This window comes from Stegostoma tigrinum, chromosome 11 (genome assembly GCF_030684315.1).
Source record: "Stegostoma tigrinum isolate sSteTig4 chromosome 11, sSteTig4.hap1, whole genome shotgun sequence".
Taxonomy (NCBI): domain Eukaryota; kingdom Metazoa; phylum Chordata; class Chondrichthyes; order Orectolobiformes; family Stegostomatidae; genus Stegostoma; species Stegostoma tigrinum.
In genome coordinates this window covers 31,909,701-31,926,550 of record NC_081364.1, presented here as the reverse complement: position 1 = coordinate 31,926,550, position 16,850 = coordinate 31,909,701, and the positions used below count along the sequence as shown (strand labels likewise).

General features: G+C 40.5%; 1 protein-coding gene and 1 long non-coding RNA gene across 8 annotated transcripts in view; one reads left to right on the top strand and one right to left on the bottom strand.

The window, feature by feature from the left end:
• Window positions 1-16,850, top strand: part of LOC125460360 (ERC protein 2) — a 1,111,380-nt gene that overhangs the window by 414,663 nt on the left and 679,867 nt on the right. For all 7 annotated transcript variants that reach the window (XM_059649888.1, XM_059649889.1, XM_059649890.1 and 4 more), the window contains 2 exons: window positions 9,402-9,542; window positions 13,792-13,932. In XM_059649888.1, the coding sequence (XP_059505871.1) occupies window positions 9,402-9,542; window positions 13,792-13,932 (282 nt within the window). The remainder of the gene's footprint in view (window positions 1-9,401; window positions 9,543-13,791; window positions 13,933-16,850) is intronic.
• LOC132210257 (uncharacterized) lies at window positions 3,964-16,246 on the bottom strand. The gene is made up of 3 exons (XR_009446495.1): window positions 16,155-16,246; window positions 15,689-15,736; window positions 3,964-4,109 (listed from the first exon to the last, which is right to left on the bottom strand). It is a non-coding gene; the product is annotated as an uncharacterized LOC132210257 (long non-coding RNA).

Sequence of the window (16,850 nt, the reverse complement as noted above, 5' to 3'; positions counted from 1 at the left end):
GAAAAGACAACTACCATTAACTCTACCTCTACTTGTCATTATTTTATAAACTTCTATTAGGTCGCTTCTCGACCGCGTACACCCCAGTGCAATAAATGTCCCAGCTTATTAAAGATAGGTCCTGACCCGAAACATCAACTTTTCTACTCCTCTGATGCTGCCTGGCCTGCTGTGTTCCTCCAGTTCCATGATGTATTGTCTGTGACCCCAGCATCTGCAATTCTTGCTATCTCTCAGCATATCGAGTCTCTGTTTATAACTCAAGCCTTCCAAACCCAGCAACATCCTGGTAAATCTCTTTTGAACCCTCTCCAGCTTAATAATATCTTTCTTATAACGGGGTGACCAGAACTGGATACAGTATTCCAGAAGATGCCTCACCAATGTCCTGTACAACTTCAACATGATTTCCTAACTCCTATATCAAAACGACTGAGCAATAAAGGCAAGCGTGTCAAATGCCTTTTTCCAACCTCTCCCCCGCAGAACGCCTCAACCTCTCCACCCCTCTCACCCACTCCAACCTCTCCCCCGCAGAACGGGCAGCCCTCCGCTCCCTCCGCTTCAACCCCAACCTCACCATCAAACCCGCAGACAAGGGTGGCGCAGTGGTAGTATGGCGCACTGACCTCTACATCGCCGAGGCCAGACGCCAACTCTCCGACACCACCTCCTACCGCCTCCTCGATCATGACCCCACACCCGAGCACCAAACCATCATCTCCAACACCATTCACGACCTCATCACCACAGGGGACATCCCAACCACAGCCTCCAACCTCATTGTTCCCCAACCCCGCACGGCCCGTTTCTATCTCCTTCCCATAATCCACAAACCTGCCTGCCCTGGTCGACCCATCGTCTCAGCCTGCTCCTGCCCCACCGAACTCATCTCCACCTATCTGGACTCCATTTTCTCCCCTTTGGTCCAGGAACTCCCCACCTACGTCCGTGACACCACCCACGCCCTCCACCTCCTCCAGGACTTCCAATTCCCTGGCCCCCAACACCTCATATTCACCATGGACGTCCAGTCCCTGTACACCTGCATTCCGCATGGAGATGGCCTCAAGGCCCTCCGCTTCTTCCTGTCCCGCAGGCCCGACCAGTTCCCCCACCACCGACACTCTCATCCGCCTAGCTGAACTCGTCCTCACACACTCAACAACTTCTCTTTTGACTCCTCCCACTTCCTACAGACTAAGTGGGTGGCCATGGGCACCCGCATGGGCCCCAGCTATGCCTGCCTCTTTGTAGGTTACGTGGAACAGTCCCTCTTCCGCACCTACACAGGCCCCAAACCCCACCTCTTCCTCCGGTACATTGATGACTGTATCGGCACCGCCTCTTGCTCCCCAGAGGAGCTCGAACAGTTCATCCACTTCAGCAACACCTTCCACCCCAACCTTCAGTTCACCTGGGCCATCTCCAGCACATCCCTCACCTTCCTGGACCTCTCAGTCTCCATCTCAGGCAACCAGCTTGTAACTGATGTCCATTTCAAGCCCGCCGACTCCCACAGCTACCTAGAATACACCTCCTCCCACCCACCCTCCTGCAAAAATTCCATCCCCTATTCCCAATTCCTCCGCCTCCGCCGCATCTGCTCCCACGATAAGACATTCCACTCCCGCACATCCCAGATGTCCAAGTTCTTTAAGGACCGCAACTTTCCCCCCACAGTGATCGAGAACGCCCTTGACCGCGTCTCCCGTATTTCCCGCAACACATCCCTCACACCCCGCCCCCGCCACAACGGCCCCAAGAGGATCCCCCTCGTTCTCACACACCACCCTACCAACCTCCGGATACAACGCATTATCCTCCGACACTTCCGCCATTTACAATCCGACCCCACCACCCAAGACATTTTTCCATCCCCTCCCCTGTCAGCTTTCCGGAGAGACCACTCTCTCCGTGACTCCCTTGTTCGCTCCACACTGCCCTCCAACCCCACCACACCCGACACCTTCCCCTGCAACTGCAGTAAATGCTACACTTGCCCCCACACCTCCTCCCTCACCCCTATCCCAGGCCCCAAGATGACATTCCACATTAAGCAGAGGTTCACCTGCACATCTGCCAATGTGGTATACTGCATCCACTGTACCCGGTGCGGCTTCCTCTACATTGGGGAAACCAAGCGGAGGCTTGGGGACCGCTTTGCAGAACACCTCCGCTCAGTTGGCAACAAACAACTGCACCTCCCAGTCGCAAACCATTTCCACTCCCCCTCCCATTCTCTAGATGACATGTCCACCATGGGCCTCCTGCAGTGCCACAATGATGCCACCCGAAGGTTGCAGGAACAGCAACTCATATTCCGCCTGGGAACCCTGCAGCCATATGGTATCAATGTGGACTTCACCAGTTTCAAAATCTCCCCTTCCCCTACTGCATCCCTAAACCAGCCCAGTTCATCCCCTCCCCCCGCTGCACCACACAACCAGCCCAGCTCTTCCCCCCCACCCACTGCATCCCAAAACCAGTCCAACCTGTCTCTGCCTCCCTAACCGGTTCTTCCTCTCACCCATCCCTTCCTCCCACACCAAGCCGCACCCCCAGCTACCTACTAACCTCATCCCACCTCCTTGACCTGTCCGTCTTCCCTGGACTGACCTATCCCTTCCCTACCTCCCCACCTACACTCTCTCCACCTATCTTCTTTACTCTCCATCTTCGGTCCGCCTCCCCCTTTCTTCCTATTTATTCCAGTTCCCTCTCCCCATCCGCCTCTCTGATGAAGGGTCTAGGCCCGAAACGTCAGCTTTTGTGCTCCTGAGATGCTGCTTGGCCTGCTGTGTTCATCCAGCCTCACATTTTATTGCCTTTTTAACCACCCTGTTTATATATGATTGCAAACTTCAAAGAATTATGTACCTGTACCCCTAGGTCCTTCTGTGTTACGAAACCACCCAAGGCTTTACCATCAACTGTATAAGTCCTATCTTTGTTGGTCTTGCATTTATCCAGATTGAACTCCATTTGGCATTTTTCATCCCATTGTTCCATTTGATCAAGATTCCCCTGTTAATCTTGAAAAAAGCCTTCTTCACTGTCTACTCTGCTATCAATTTTGATGTCACCTGCAAACTTACTAACTGTACCTTCTATATTTTTACCCAAATCATTTCTATAAATGTCAAACAAAAAAGGACCCAGAACAGATCCCTGTGGAACACTATTGGTGACAGGCCCCAGTCCAAAAAACAACCGTCCTCCATTGCTGTCTGTCTCCTGCTGTTATTTGAATGCTTAACATTTTGTTACAGCATAAAACAAAAGCAAATAGTTAATTGACTACTGTCAATCAGCAGTGAAGTTTTGTATTTCCTAAATGATCTAAAGAATAATTAAATTGCCATATATGCTATTTGTCAAGTTTATGATTGATGCCTGAATCTTCCAAGCAAAAGTTTAAGAAACTGAGATAATTTGTTTTGTATACATTCAGTTAGTTGAATTTTTGACCCAGATATTCGCTCAAGAGAATTTGACTATTTTATCAAGTAACCAGTTACCCAACTTAAACAGGTATGTAGCCAACTTCAAAAGTCAAGTCTTTTTATGTATGATTCTGCTCTCTTTTTAAGACATTTCGGTGTCTTAATAGCTGCAGAATTGGTTTGGTGAATGGTCACAGTCATTTGATTTCATGTAGGAGCTAGGTGAGATTTGGTTACTTTTGAGTTCTAATATGCGAATTTACTGTGATTAGACAATCATTAGATTCTGTTATTTGTCAGTATGATTTGCATCATTGCCTTTTCTTTGGAGAGGTAGTATTACCGGCACAATTCAATATTGCAATTTGTAATAATTGCAGTTGCTTATCATTCAGTTAATAAAATGTAAAGTTGCAACATTGAAGTTTCATGTGTAAGCTAGAGACCATTGATGGATGTAAGAGCCACATTTTTTCTACTGGTGGCTGGTCAAAGATGTTCTAAGTTCATTGGTCTCGGTCTCCTCCGGTTCCAAGATGCTTTTGTTTTGCTTGCAACGATAATATTCCTATGCACACATTGTTCTCCCTGCACCCATTATTGTCAGAATATGCAATTGTGGTAGCCATAGAGTCTTGGTGGCGTTACGTTATAGCATTGACTCTGTGTAAGAAACAAGTCATATATCAAAAGTTCAGAAGGACAAATAGCATTAATGTTTCATATTTGTTTAGCCTGAAACACTTAAAAGAATTTCAAAAAAAGTACATTCAAAGCAAGTTGTTAAGCGTAATTTTTGTTAATTAAGGGGGTCTTTATTTTGTCGTTCTCAAATTTAAGTTGCAATCGCTTTAGTTAAGCAAAGTGAATAATGCACTGGAAAGTATCTTGAGCAGTTCATCACACTATGTATATGTTTCTTTCATAAATGCTAAAAACTGAGAAGGGGTAATAGTGCAATGTTGTTACTCATGGCACTATTGTGTTGCACCAATAATAACAAAGTAGATAACTAATAGTGGCAACTTCTCAGTTCTAGTCTATTATAGCACTATCACAGAATTCCAGCTGTTTCCTTTATGATTTTGGACTCACGACCTGTACAGTAATTGTTTGCTAAGCAATCACTCTTCAAATCGTAGAAGTGTTATAAGCCTAGACATTTTGAGATTTTTTACTCTGCCGAATTGAGAGCCCAAAATTCATAAGGCGCACAACCTATGCGCAGGGTTAGGCCACTCAACCTGTTGGGTCTGCTGCACCATTTGATACAAAACATTCTTGTCGTCTCTGTCTGACATGGATTCTTTGTTTTTATACAATAATACCCAGTTTTAAATTCAACTACCAGACGAAGTTTCATTTCTACATTTACCCTGTTCAGGTTCCACGGGATCTTATGTTTCAATCAAGTTGCCTCTCACTCTTCTGAATTCCTGGGGATTCCGACCTAGCCTGTCAAACTTTTCCTCCGTTTACCTGTCCCAGGTATTGGTCTAATAAATCTTCTCTGACCTACTTCAGACAAATTTACATTCTTTCTTAAATGAGGAGACCAGTAATGTACACAGTACTCCAGATGTGGTCTTAGCATTGCTTTGTATAGCTGAGGCAAGAACACCCTCCTTGCATATTCAACTTCCCTCACAATAAATAACACTCTGTAAGTTTTCCTAAGTACTTACTGTATCTACATGCTAATCTTTTGTGACTCATGCCATAGGACACCCAGATCCATCTGCACCTCAAAACTATACCGTCTTTAGCATATAGATTGCATGCTCCTTTTTGTATTCTTCGCACCAAAATGGTCAGTTTACATTTTCCAACATTAGTACAGTACTCTGTGTTGCCACATCTTTGTCTTCTCACTTAATCTGTATGTCTTCTTGTAGCCTCTTCTCAATTTACTCTCCTGCCCATCATATTGTCAACAGCAAATTTAGTAGCATATCTATCGTCAGTCCCTGTATTCAAGAAGGCCAGCTCCCTTTCATTGACTGCATGCGCCATGTCCTCAAGGAATTCCACTGGCTTATTTCCCTGTCACAAAATAGTGCTGATATACATACATGATCTGGAGGAAGTTAAAGATGGTCTGATTAGCAAGTTTGCAGATGACACTAAGATTGGTGGAGTAGCAGATAGTGAAGGGGACTGTCGGAGAATGCTGCAGAATATAGACAGATTAGAGAGTTGAATGGAGAAATGGCAGATGGAGTTCAGTCCAGGCAAATGCGAGGTGATGCATTTTGGAAGATCCAATTCGAGAGCGAACCAAGTGGTAGATGGAAAAGCCCTGGGGAAAATTGATACACAGAGAGATCTGGGTGTTCAGGTCCATTGTATCCTGAAGTTGGCAACGCAGGTGGATAGAACGGTCAAGAAGGCATACAGCATGCTTTCATTCATCGGACGGGGTATTGAGTACAAGAGTTGGCAGGTCATGGTACAGTTGTATAGGACTTTAGTTCAACCACATTTGAGATACAGCGTTCAGTTCTGGCCGCCACATTACCAAAAGGAGAAGGTGCAGAGGAGGTTCACCAGGATGTTGCTTGGTATGGAAGGCGGTAGCTATGAAGAGATATTGAGTAGATTAGGATTATTTACATTAGAAAGACAGAGGTTGAGGGGGGACCAGATTGAGGTCTAGAAAATCATGAGAGGTATAGACAGGGTGGATAGCAAGAAGCTAACCCCCCCCCCCCCAACAGACTAGGGGTCTAAGTTTATGGGAGATATGCGTGGAAAGTTCTTTAGGCAGAGGGTGGTGGGTGCCAGGAAAGCGTTGCCAGTGGAGGTGGTAGAGGCGGGCATGATAGCGTCATTTAAGATGTATCTAGAGATACGTGAATGGGCAGGCAGCAGAGGGATACAGATCCTTGGAAAATAGGTGACGGGTTTACATAGAACATAGAACATTACAGCACAGTACAGGCCCTTCGGCCCCCGATGTTGTGCCGACCTGTCATACCGATCTCAAGCCCATCTAACCTACACTATTCCATGTACGTCCATATGCTTATCCAATGACGCCTTAAATGTACCTAAAGTTTTCGAATCTACTACCGTTGCAGGCAAAGCGTTCCATTCCCTTACTACTCTCTGAGTAAAGAAACTACCTCTGACATCTGTCCTATATCTTTCACCCCTCAATTTAAAGCTATGCCCCCTCGTGCTCGCCATCACCATCCTAGGAAAAAGGCTCTCCCTATCCACCCTGTCTAACCCTCTGAATATTTTATATGTTTCAATTAAGTCACCTCTCAACCTTCTCTCTAATGAAAACAGCCTCAAGTTCCTCAGCCTTTCCTCATAAGACCTTCCCTGCATACCAGGCAACATCCTAGTAAATCTCCTCTGTACCCTTTCCAAAGCTTCCACATCCTTATAATGCGGTGACCAGAACTTTTAGATAGAGGGTTTGGATTGGCGCAAGCTTGGAGGGCCAAAGAGCCTGTTCCTGTGCTGTAATTTTCTTTGTTCTGTGGCTCAGTCTAACTACCTTGAAATTTAAGTATCCAGCTATAGCATCTTAAAAATATCTTCTGCCATGTTTCCTTGACGCATTGAGTTTTCTGGCCTGTAATTTCCTGTTTTCTGTCTACTTATTTTTTGAATAAAGGAGTTAGGTTCACTTTTTTGCTGAATCTAGGGAATTTTGGAACATTCAAGCTGACTTGCTCGCTCACCACTTCTTTCACAATTCTAGGGTACAGTACTTCAGGTGTTGAGAACTTGTTGGTCTCAGCTCTGACATTTCCCTCAATATCACTTCCTCGGTGCTTATAATTTTCTTGAGGTTCTCCCTCCTTTGCACATCTTGATTTAAAGCTGTTTTTCAGATGTTCCCCTAATGGTATTTAGTGAAGACTGATGGAAAATATCTAGTTAATTTAGCTGTTCTCTTTATTTTTCATTATTACTGCCCCAGACTGACTTCCTATAAGAGCAGCACATACATTAGCTCTCATTTGTCACAACTCTTACCATCTGTTTTCTACTTACCTTTTCCAAAGTTCTAACTTGTCCTTTCTTAATTATTCAATTTTCTTCATTCTTTACTTTTTTTAACTGTACTGTCCAATCTTTTGATTTTCTATTGGTCTCTAAAATTATATATTTTCTCTAGAATTTAAAGATTTAGCTAACAATAGGACGTTGGGTTCTCTGTTTTGGAATGTTTCTTTCTTGTAGGAATATGTGTATTCTGAAATACCCTTTTTAAACATCTGCCACTGCAAGTCTCCTTAACTGTCTCTCAACCTAAGTTGCCAGCTCTGTCTAATTAGCTCTGCTTAACTAATTATTTATTTTGACATAGCAATAGTTTGAGACTAGAGAATCCGTCCAGAACCGACTTTGCTATCGTTACTGCAGATGAGGAATGAAAGATGTTTGGTTCAAATTGTAGAGGAAGCATCTCTAATTCCTAAATGTATGTATGAATCATCTAATTAGAAGGGCACCATGTGGACATCAAAACTCAGTTTGGAGCAGAAGGAGCTTCTTGCATCCACTTGAATCTACAGCTGGAAGTGCTGAAATTTTACAACTACCTTTGACACACACAACCTCCAAGCATTTTTGAATAGCCAGGCTAAAATTCAGAGTAGGAATGGAGAGTCCTGGACGGCTCAGTGGATGATAGCTTTGTCAGAAATGAAGGTCACTACCACCCTAATCAAGTTTATTTTCTCTTTAAAATAGGTATCTTGCTACTGTAAATCTGGCATAGACAGATGAAAGTTGACCAGTCCTGGTGAAAGTTCAGGAAGTAACAGAGCTTGCCAAGAAACAAGTTTGCCTCAGGGATCCTTCCCCATCTGTGCTGCCTCTTTAAACATCCAGAGTCTCTGGAGGCTCTAAACCAACTACTTGATTACTTTTTTTTTGAGAACAAAAATTTTTGTGGTTGAGTTGTAGAAGCTGTGGCCTATAGTAAAACCTTGCTACAATAAACTCTGGTATTTGAATAGCTTGTTCCCCCACCCTCCTACCCACCTCCCTGCATCAGTGGGTTCAGTTTTACAATTAAGACAGGACTTGAAGGTTTGGTCAAATTAATACGTGATTAAACTGATATTTTCCTGAGCCCCATATCTTAATAACGGTGTTGTTCAGTTGTTTCTCAATGAGGTGCTTTGCGAAGAGCTGTTATTGTTCTAATTTGGCAATTGTTGGCTCCAGCCTTTGATTCAATTATTGCAAGACAACCAGTTACTCTGAAAGGATCGTATTTTGACAGGGACTAGAATAAACTGTACATCAAAGGTTATGAAATGAAATATAACAGAGTATTTCAACTACTTTTAGGAAGGTGGACATATCTTCTGAAAATATATGAACTGAAAATTCAATGAAAAATATTCATTATTTAAATGTTATTTCATGACCTAATAGCAGCATGTAAATGTTCACATCAGTCAATATAAGTAGTTAGTATGTTGTTATAGATTGTAGAAATTTCTGCACTGAAATTACACAAGATTTAAAGATGCATCAGTTATCTATTACACTGTAAGCTCATTAGTCTAGAATGCGTGGAGCCAAGTTGCTTCAGAAATTTCTGGATTATACGATGATGTCAGAGTGCCTATCCATGTGTGAGAGGCAGAAGACAACCAAGGTCTATTTACTCAAAACACAAAGCAGTGATAAAACTTGCTTTACTGATCTAAATACTATATCTTGTTTGTGTTCCCAGACGATTTTATTAATATGATAAGATGTTGAGGATCTGCTCCAAAAAAATTTCCAGACAAGTGATTCTGAACAATATATTTCCAGACTGAAGTGTTTACAGTGTTAACACATTCATAAGTATAAATGTCAATGCTTTTTGTATTACAGTAGACAGAATAAAGAAATTTTGTATATGTATTGTGATTGAAAATTTGAATTGTAAATAGTTTAGCCTTTAATTGTCAGACTTACTTTTGGCACTTACAGGAAAGAATTATAGAACGCCTGAAGGAGCAACGTGAAAGAGATGATCGAGAAAGGCTCGAAGAGGTTGAATCATATAAAAAAGAAAATAAAGATCTTAAAGAGAAGATTAACAATTTACAAGCAGAGTTAGCAGAAAAAGAGGTTAGTCAGTAAACATACTGTTTGCATTTAAAATGTTATCAGAATAACCCTTTTACAGTCGCCTAGATTTTGTGACAGCAATAAAACTCAGTCTTCAGCATCTTTCTATGAAACTGACAACAACTTCTGGTGGCTAACATGCCCAATTAAAAGTGAAAAACCAGGAGTTGTTATTGTTTTCCCCATTCTATCTAAGAAGTGTTTAGATTAGATTTCCTACAGTGTGGAAACAGGCCCTTCAGCCCAACAAGTCCACACTGTCCCTTGAAGCATCCCACCCAGACCCATCCCCCTACAGCTCACACACCCCTGAAAACTACGGACGATTTAGCATGGCCAATCTACCTAATCTGCACATCTTTGGACTGTGGGAGGAAACCGGAGCACCCGGAGGAAACCCACGCAGACACAGGGAGAATGTGCAAACTCCACACAGACAGTGGCCCGAGGCGGGAATCGAACCTGGGTCCCTGGCGCTGTGAGGCTGCAGTGCTAACCACTGAGCGACCGTACCTGAAATTCCACTTTTACTGCTTTTAGTCTCAGTGTAAAAACGCTTGAAAAAGTTAATTTGCACAAAAATAGGGTAGAAAAACACAGCATGTCAGTCAGCATCCATGGAGAGAAACAGAATTATTTTTTCTGGTTAATGACCTTTCATCAGAGCCAATGCAAAACAGAAATGAGAGTTTCAGGTCACTGAAAGAAGAAGGCAGAATGAGGAGACAAGAAGGTCTTTGATACAAGATTTTGTACAGTAGCCAAAGAGAGTTGTCCTGAAAACAAAGGTGAGGTCTAAATGTGATAACGGGAACTGCAGATGCTGGAGAATCCAAGCTAACAAAGTGTGGAGCTGGATGAACACAGCAGGCCAAGCAGCATCCAGGAGATGCTGCTTAGCCTGCTGTGTTCATCCAGCTCCACACTTTGTTATCTTGAGGTCTAAATGTGGTGTAAGTTGGTAGATGAAAATCACGTTTTACTTTTCTGTTGGGGGGAGAAAAAGCCTTATTCATGGGGTGAGACTGGGTTTTTAGTAGCATGTTGTCCTAATTATTGCTTAACAACCACTTGGGCTTTGAGTAAATAATTTTACATTTTATATTTTTATATTTATAGAATTCCAAATTTCTTCATGACATCCTAAAACTAAATATATAGAATTCTGATAGCACTAAATGGTGACGGCATGAAAGATGTTTCCGGTGACTAGGGAGTCCAGAACCATGGTAACAATCTAAGGATACACAGCAGGCCATTTAGGACTGAGATGAGGAGAAATTAAAAAGGAATTAGTGTAGTTCTTAGAAAAAAAGAGATAATGGGTATGAGAGAAATTCCAAACAGGGTACTAAATTGGATGTTGAATGGCAGAGTACGCTGAAATGGCCATACAGCCTACTGCTCCTATTTTCTATGTTTCTAAAACTTCCATAGGTTTGTAAATTTTTTTTTAAATTTTGTTGTTTCCGCTTGTATTTCTCTGTGCCAAGTTTTATTCCATTTTTTTGTAAGATTATAAAAAGTACTTTTACTTCGTACCATGTTTATGAGAATTCTTCATTGAGATTAACTACGTAGTCTACTTGATGGTACCACTATGACTAGATGCCAGATTCCCTGGACTTGGCATCACAATGATCAACTGTGGTGAACTGCTGCCCTGTCTGCCTCAGTCACCATTAAAGTGATGCAAGGTATAATTGGCAGTGCTGTCGAGCATCTGTTAGTCACCAATCATCCTCAGTGACAGTACGTCTCTGGCAGGATAGCTCAGTTCCTGACCTCATTACGGTCTCAATCCAAATATGGACAGAAGACCTGAACAGATTGGAGAAAGTAAAGATAACTATGTTAACATCAAGGCAGCTTTTGACATAATGTGGCATCAAGTAGCAATACCAATGCTACAATCGAAGGGAATCAAGGGCAGATCTCTCCATTAGTTAGAGTCATACTTGGCACAAGGCAAGATGATTGAACTTGCTGGGTGTGTTTCATCTCTGCCACAGGACATCACTTCAGGAGTTTTACAGTGGTGGTGTTCCAATCCCAGCCATCTTGAGCCACTTCATCAATGTGTCCTCCCTCCATCATCAGATAAGAAGTAGGATTGTTCACTGATTTCAATGTTCACTACCATTCATGATTCCTCAGATACTGAATCAGTCCATATTTAAATCTCCAAGATTTGGACCATATTTAGGTTTGGGCTGATTAGTGCCAAATAACATGTGTGCTCCACTTGTGCCAGATATTGACCACCTCCAACAAGAGACAATCCAACTATCAAGTGTTGACAATCAGTGGCATTAGAATTGTAGAATTGCCCACCATCAAAATCTTAGGTGTCTATGATTTGAACAGAAGCTGAACTGGATTGTCCATGTAGGTACAGTAAATACTGTCATGCCCCAGGTTCAGATATCTGAAGTACTGTGAACATTTTTTAACTTACTGGTTTTGTTTAAGAAGGCCGGTGCAGCCAATAATGGCTGTGTGTGTAAATTAACTGCTGTCTTGAGGGGGACTGGCACCAATTTTTGTACCTGAAAATGTGAAGGGAACTTCAAGCAATAACCTTTAAAGGGGAAGAGACAAGTCAAACAGACTGAGCTGTGATCTCCTGGCAATGATAATGAGTGCTGATCCCCTGCTCAATAGCAGGCTACTCCTGCCAATTATGTCATAAATGGCAGATAGATTGTATATTTTTCCCTTTGAAGAATACACAAGGGCAGAGATTAATAAATCAGCTTCAGCTGTTCTGGAGAGTGCCAGTGGGACTGAGTGAGCTAAGGTAAACTTGCTGTAGTCTGAGTTTGAGTATTAGCATGCTTCGAAGGTCACAGCTGAAGAATTATACCCTAGCCACCTCTGTGTTGCAGGTAAAGGTATTCTCTCTGGTGAAAGCCAGACAAAAGGAAAAAAGATGATTTCTCCCTGAATGCTGGAATTCGATATTAGGTTGAAAAAAAATCAGAATGACAAAATCCCAGCCAACCTGTAAAACTAATAATCTTGAAATATACTACAACCTTCAAATAAGGATGTCAATGGTACCTGCAATGGTTGCAACACTTATGTGTATGTTTGTTGCATTACTAATTCTTGTATTTAGTAATCAATTAATGCACTTAACTCAAGGCTGATTAAGTTGTCTCCTTTTAAAACTTAAGTTCATTTTATTTTGAATGAATCTGGTTGTGACCAATCGACGAGGCAGGTAAATTTTAAAAAAAGGGGGGAGTCAGTTCACCCCGTATGACCTGTCTGGAAACTATAACAAATTGGGGAACCTTGATCTGGGCATACTAATAGTATAGCAGGTCAGAGGAAAGAATTCTGCAGTGAGCAGGTGACCAGCATCTGGAAGAGACATTTCTAGGAGTGCAATGGAGTACTGTCCACTTGCATGGATGAGTGCAGCTCCAACACCACTCTATCTACCCATAAGAAGACACTCACTTGGCATTCTATCTAGCACCTTCAACATTCACGCCCTCCTCCACCAACAAACAGTGCCAGCAATGTGCCATCTACAACATGGACTGCAACAACTTGGCAAGGTCCATTAGATAGCACCTACCAAACCTGCAACATTACTACCGAATATAGAAGTATAGCTGCCTTTATCTTCCCCTCCAAGCTGCATGTCACAACGTCCGACTTGGAACAATACAAAAACATCATGAGTGGTGACATCCAGGCCATGGAGCCTTGTGAATCTTTGTGGGAAGTTTTCATTGAGGTCAGCATCTCTTCATCACTGAATGCAAATGCATAACCTTATTGGTAGATCCATTGATCCACTCTCACTTTTAAGGAAAGTGTTCACATCTACATTGTGCTATATGCATTTCTGTATATGAACAATATTCTAGTGAGCCAAATATTGAAAACTTTGAATAATTTAGTTGCAATCTCGTTCAACTGATTGGGCTTCCCAAGATATAGTGGTTCATTGTTTTTAATTCACTCAATTGTAAATTACACTCAAAGGCATAGAAACTCAGAATCACAACCACAACACTAGAACCTTCTCTTGCATATTACTCCTTCAACTGTAGTTTTACTACAGGGAATACTAACCTCACCTTAAAGAGTTAGGCCAAATTTTTTTTATTATTATAGATTTAAAGAAAATGGATTTAAATATCTAGCAAGAATTGAATGCAGTCAAAGAATGCACTTGAAAATTATTTTTAGAATGTCGTTTCCTGAAAGTAAATATAATTATTTCTTTTAGTCTAGTTTGATTGACTTGAAGGAACATGCATCTTCATTGGCTTCAACGGGCTTAAAGAAAGATTCCAAATTAAAATCTTTAGAAATAGCCATAGAGCAAAAAAAAGAAGAATGTAGTAAGTTGGAAGCACAATTGAAGAAGGTAAGTGTAACGTTGAGCACAAACTAAGTTTCTTGGTTAGTAGTTGAATGGCTTGGTGGTAATCTTGAATTGCTTAAGGATTCCTGCCAAAAAAAATTAAGACTTAGGCATTGAATTAGTATGGGTCACACATCTTAAAGACCTTGCATTTCTTTTACCCCAATTGTAACACATTAACCAAATATTTAGATTGCCCTTGCTTTTAAGGTAGCAGTAACAGTCTGTATATTGGCTTGTACCTTTTTTTGACTGATTTGAAGTGAAATATGTACTTTATTTTCTAAAGTATCTCTCTTTCACTCTGGCTTCCTTGTAAGTTTCTCATGGCTCTGTTCAGATGAACTCTTCCTTGGGTTTCTTGTGTTTCTTTTTCTGGTGGGGAGGGGGCTTTTCACCTGATTTCTTGTATATAATTCAAGAGATTTGAGTTGTTTGTCCTTGTATGATTAGTAATACATGATATTGTTACATATTTTGCTTTTGGCTATATGTATTAAGAATGTCTAAACTTTTTGCAATCAAAAAGTAGTTTTGACAGTTGATGTGTAGCAACCTAACCTTGAGTTTTGCAGACAAAGACTCCAGTTTTCTTGTGACCATTACATGCTGCATGTGCACGTCCTGCATTAGTGATGATTCAAAAAATAGGATTCCTGAAATTCATTTGGGGGTGAACCTTTTATCTTGCAGATTATTTTTCAGGGAAAATAATTTGTTGAATACGATTGCAATTTTTTTGTAACTTGGGAGTAAACTTAATGAATGTGGTTTTATTGCAAGGTTTCAATTATACTTTTGGAAATTATCCAATAATTTTCAAATAAAAGAAGGATTACTACAGACATTGATGAATATTTCAAGTAGCTCAAACTGAAAGGAATCCTTGAAATTAAGAAGTTTGGGAAAAAACCTCAGATTTTTCTCCAATTGACACATTAATTGCATCATTGTCTTGCAGTGTGCTTAAAAATAATGTATCTGATGTTTTCAATGTGGATACCACAATTGTATTAGATAATCTAAGATGCACATCAGACTAACAGTTGTTATAGTAATTGGAATCTCAAAGATGCAACTCACAATTAGTCTGATGATTCATGTTCCAGAAAACAACTGATAATAGCATTATTTACAATCATGATAGTTTATTATATACTTTTCTGAACCCCGTTGATCTAATCTGATTCATCAATGTATTCTTTTTTTTAATATGGAATGCTACTTTATCACATAAAGCACCTGATTTGTGACGTTGAAGTCTGGTCATTAACTGATACTCAGATGCTTTAAATAACTTTAATTCTTGTTTTTGTAACGTCATAATATATAGATGTATTCTGTACACTACTAAAAATTTGCTTGTTGTAAATGCCGTGAGCAGAAGTTCATTCTCTGAAATCTCACTTGCTGAATTGCACATTCCTGTAATTTCTGTAGCAGGACATTAATTGAAGAGAGCACCATGCCCTCTCTCATTGCTCATTTGAAAGAGGAACTTTCAGACCTTATAATTATATTTTAAGTAAACATTATGAAAAGCCACAATACTCCACAATTTCTTGCTTGCTGGAATCTAAACTAACTATTATCAAAACAGGCAGAATACAAAGAGAGTTTGTAAAGCAACAACTGAAACATGTGAATTTTCACGTAAACATTTGACAAATGCTTATTACCCAGTGTAGACATGTGACAAAAACAAGTACTACTTTCAATCTGCTCTGGAAGAAACATTAGAAAGTTGAATGCCATTTACCTATAGTATATGAATCACTGCTTCTGATTTCAGGGAAGTGATATTTATCTGAAAAACGTAAAATAATGTGATGTTAAGCATTCCATTAGCCATGATTTTTGCTGGCTCCTTTTGTGATGTAACTTAGTTTATTTTGGCTGAAAGTCATACAGACAGAATCCAAATGTCTGCTGTGTGATGTTTTATTATTGTTGGTTTTCTGCTCAGTTATGAACATTTTTAAAGCAAATCCCTGTTCATTAGCCAATACATTCTATATATGTTAATTGGTCAAGTTCAATTGTGTTTCAATGAGAAAAAACTGCAACAATAATTAAAGCACACACATACATTAACCCAAATGAGAAACTTTAAATGACTTGTTGATAATTTGCTCACTGACAAAAACATTAGATTTCAGAAAATCCTCTTGCACCTATCAAAATGGTTTTTTGTATTAACTTGTAATTAAATGTCCCTTACTCACGTGATTTACTTTAAGAATTACACAGGGTCCTGCTTATTTTTAAAAATCTCTTCAATGGAGCTGTCATCACGTGGCAATCACTTTTTCCCCCCTATAGGTCACTTCTACCCCACCCTAAGGGGTAAAAAGAAGAATAAGTTAGAAAATGCCTGAACAATTTATGCAATCATTGATTATTATTATAGGTTTTCACTCTTTTTTAAATAAAAGGGAAATTTAAAGTTCTTCCTGCCTGGCATTCCACAATTGTGTTGCATTAATTTCAAAAGTTCTGCTGCCATCCAAGTTTTCAGAAAAAAATAATTTGGTTTTATTAATGCAGCAAAGCTTGAATGTTCTTGTGAATAATTTGTACTCTTGCAACACTTATCAGATTCTGAAAACTGTAACATTTGTTTCAAAAACAGCAAGCATTACAAATAAGTGATTAACATGAATGTACAGATTTTCCAGTTGTTGGAGGCTGAATCTCGTGTGTACTGCTGTTTATACTGTACACATTTGGTTATATTTAAAGCCCATAAATAGCTTTATACATAGTTAAAGCTATAAAACATTTGATAATGCAAGTTTTAATGATGTGTATGCCGTAACCAAAGTTTATTGCTTAAAATAATTACATTAATTTGCTGGAAAGTTAGTCAGTGTTTGAATCTTAGCCCACACGCCTATCCCTCAACGTTTCCATTCCCCAAA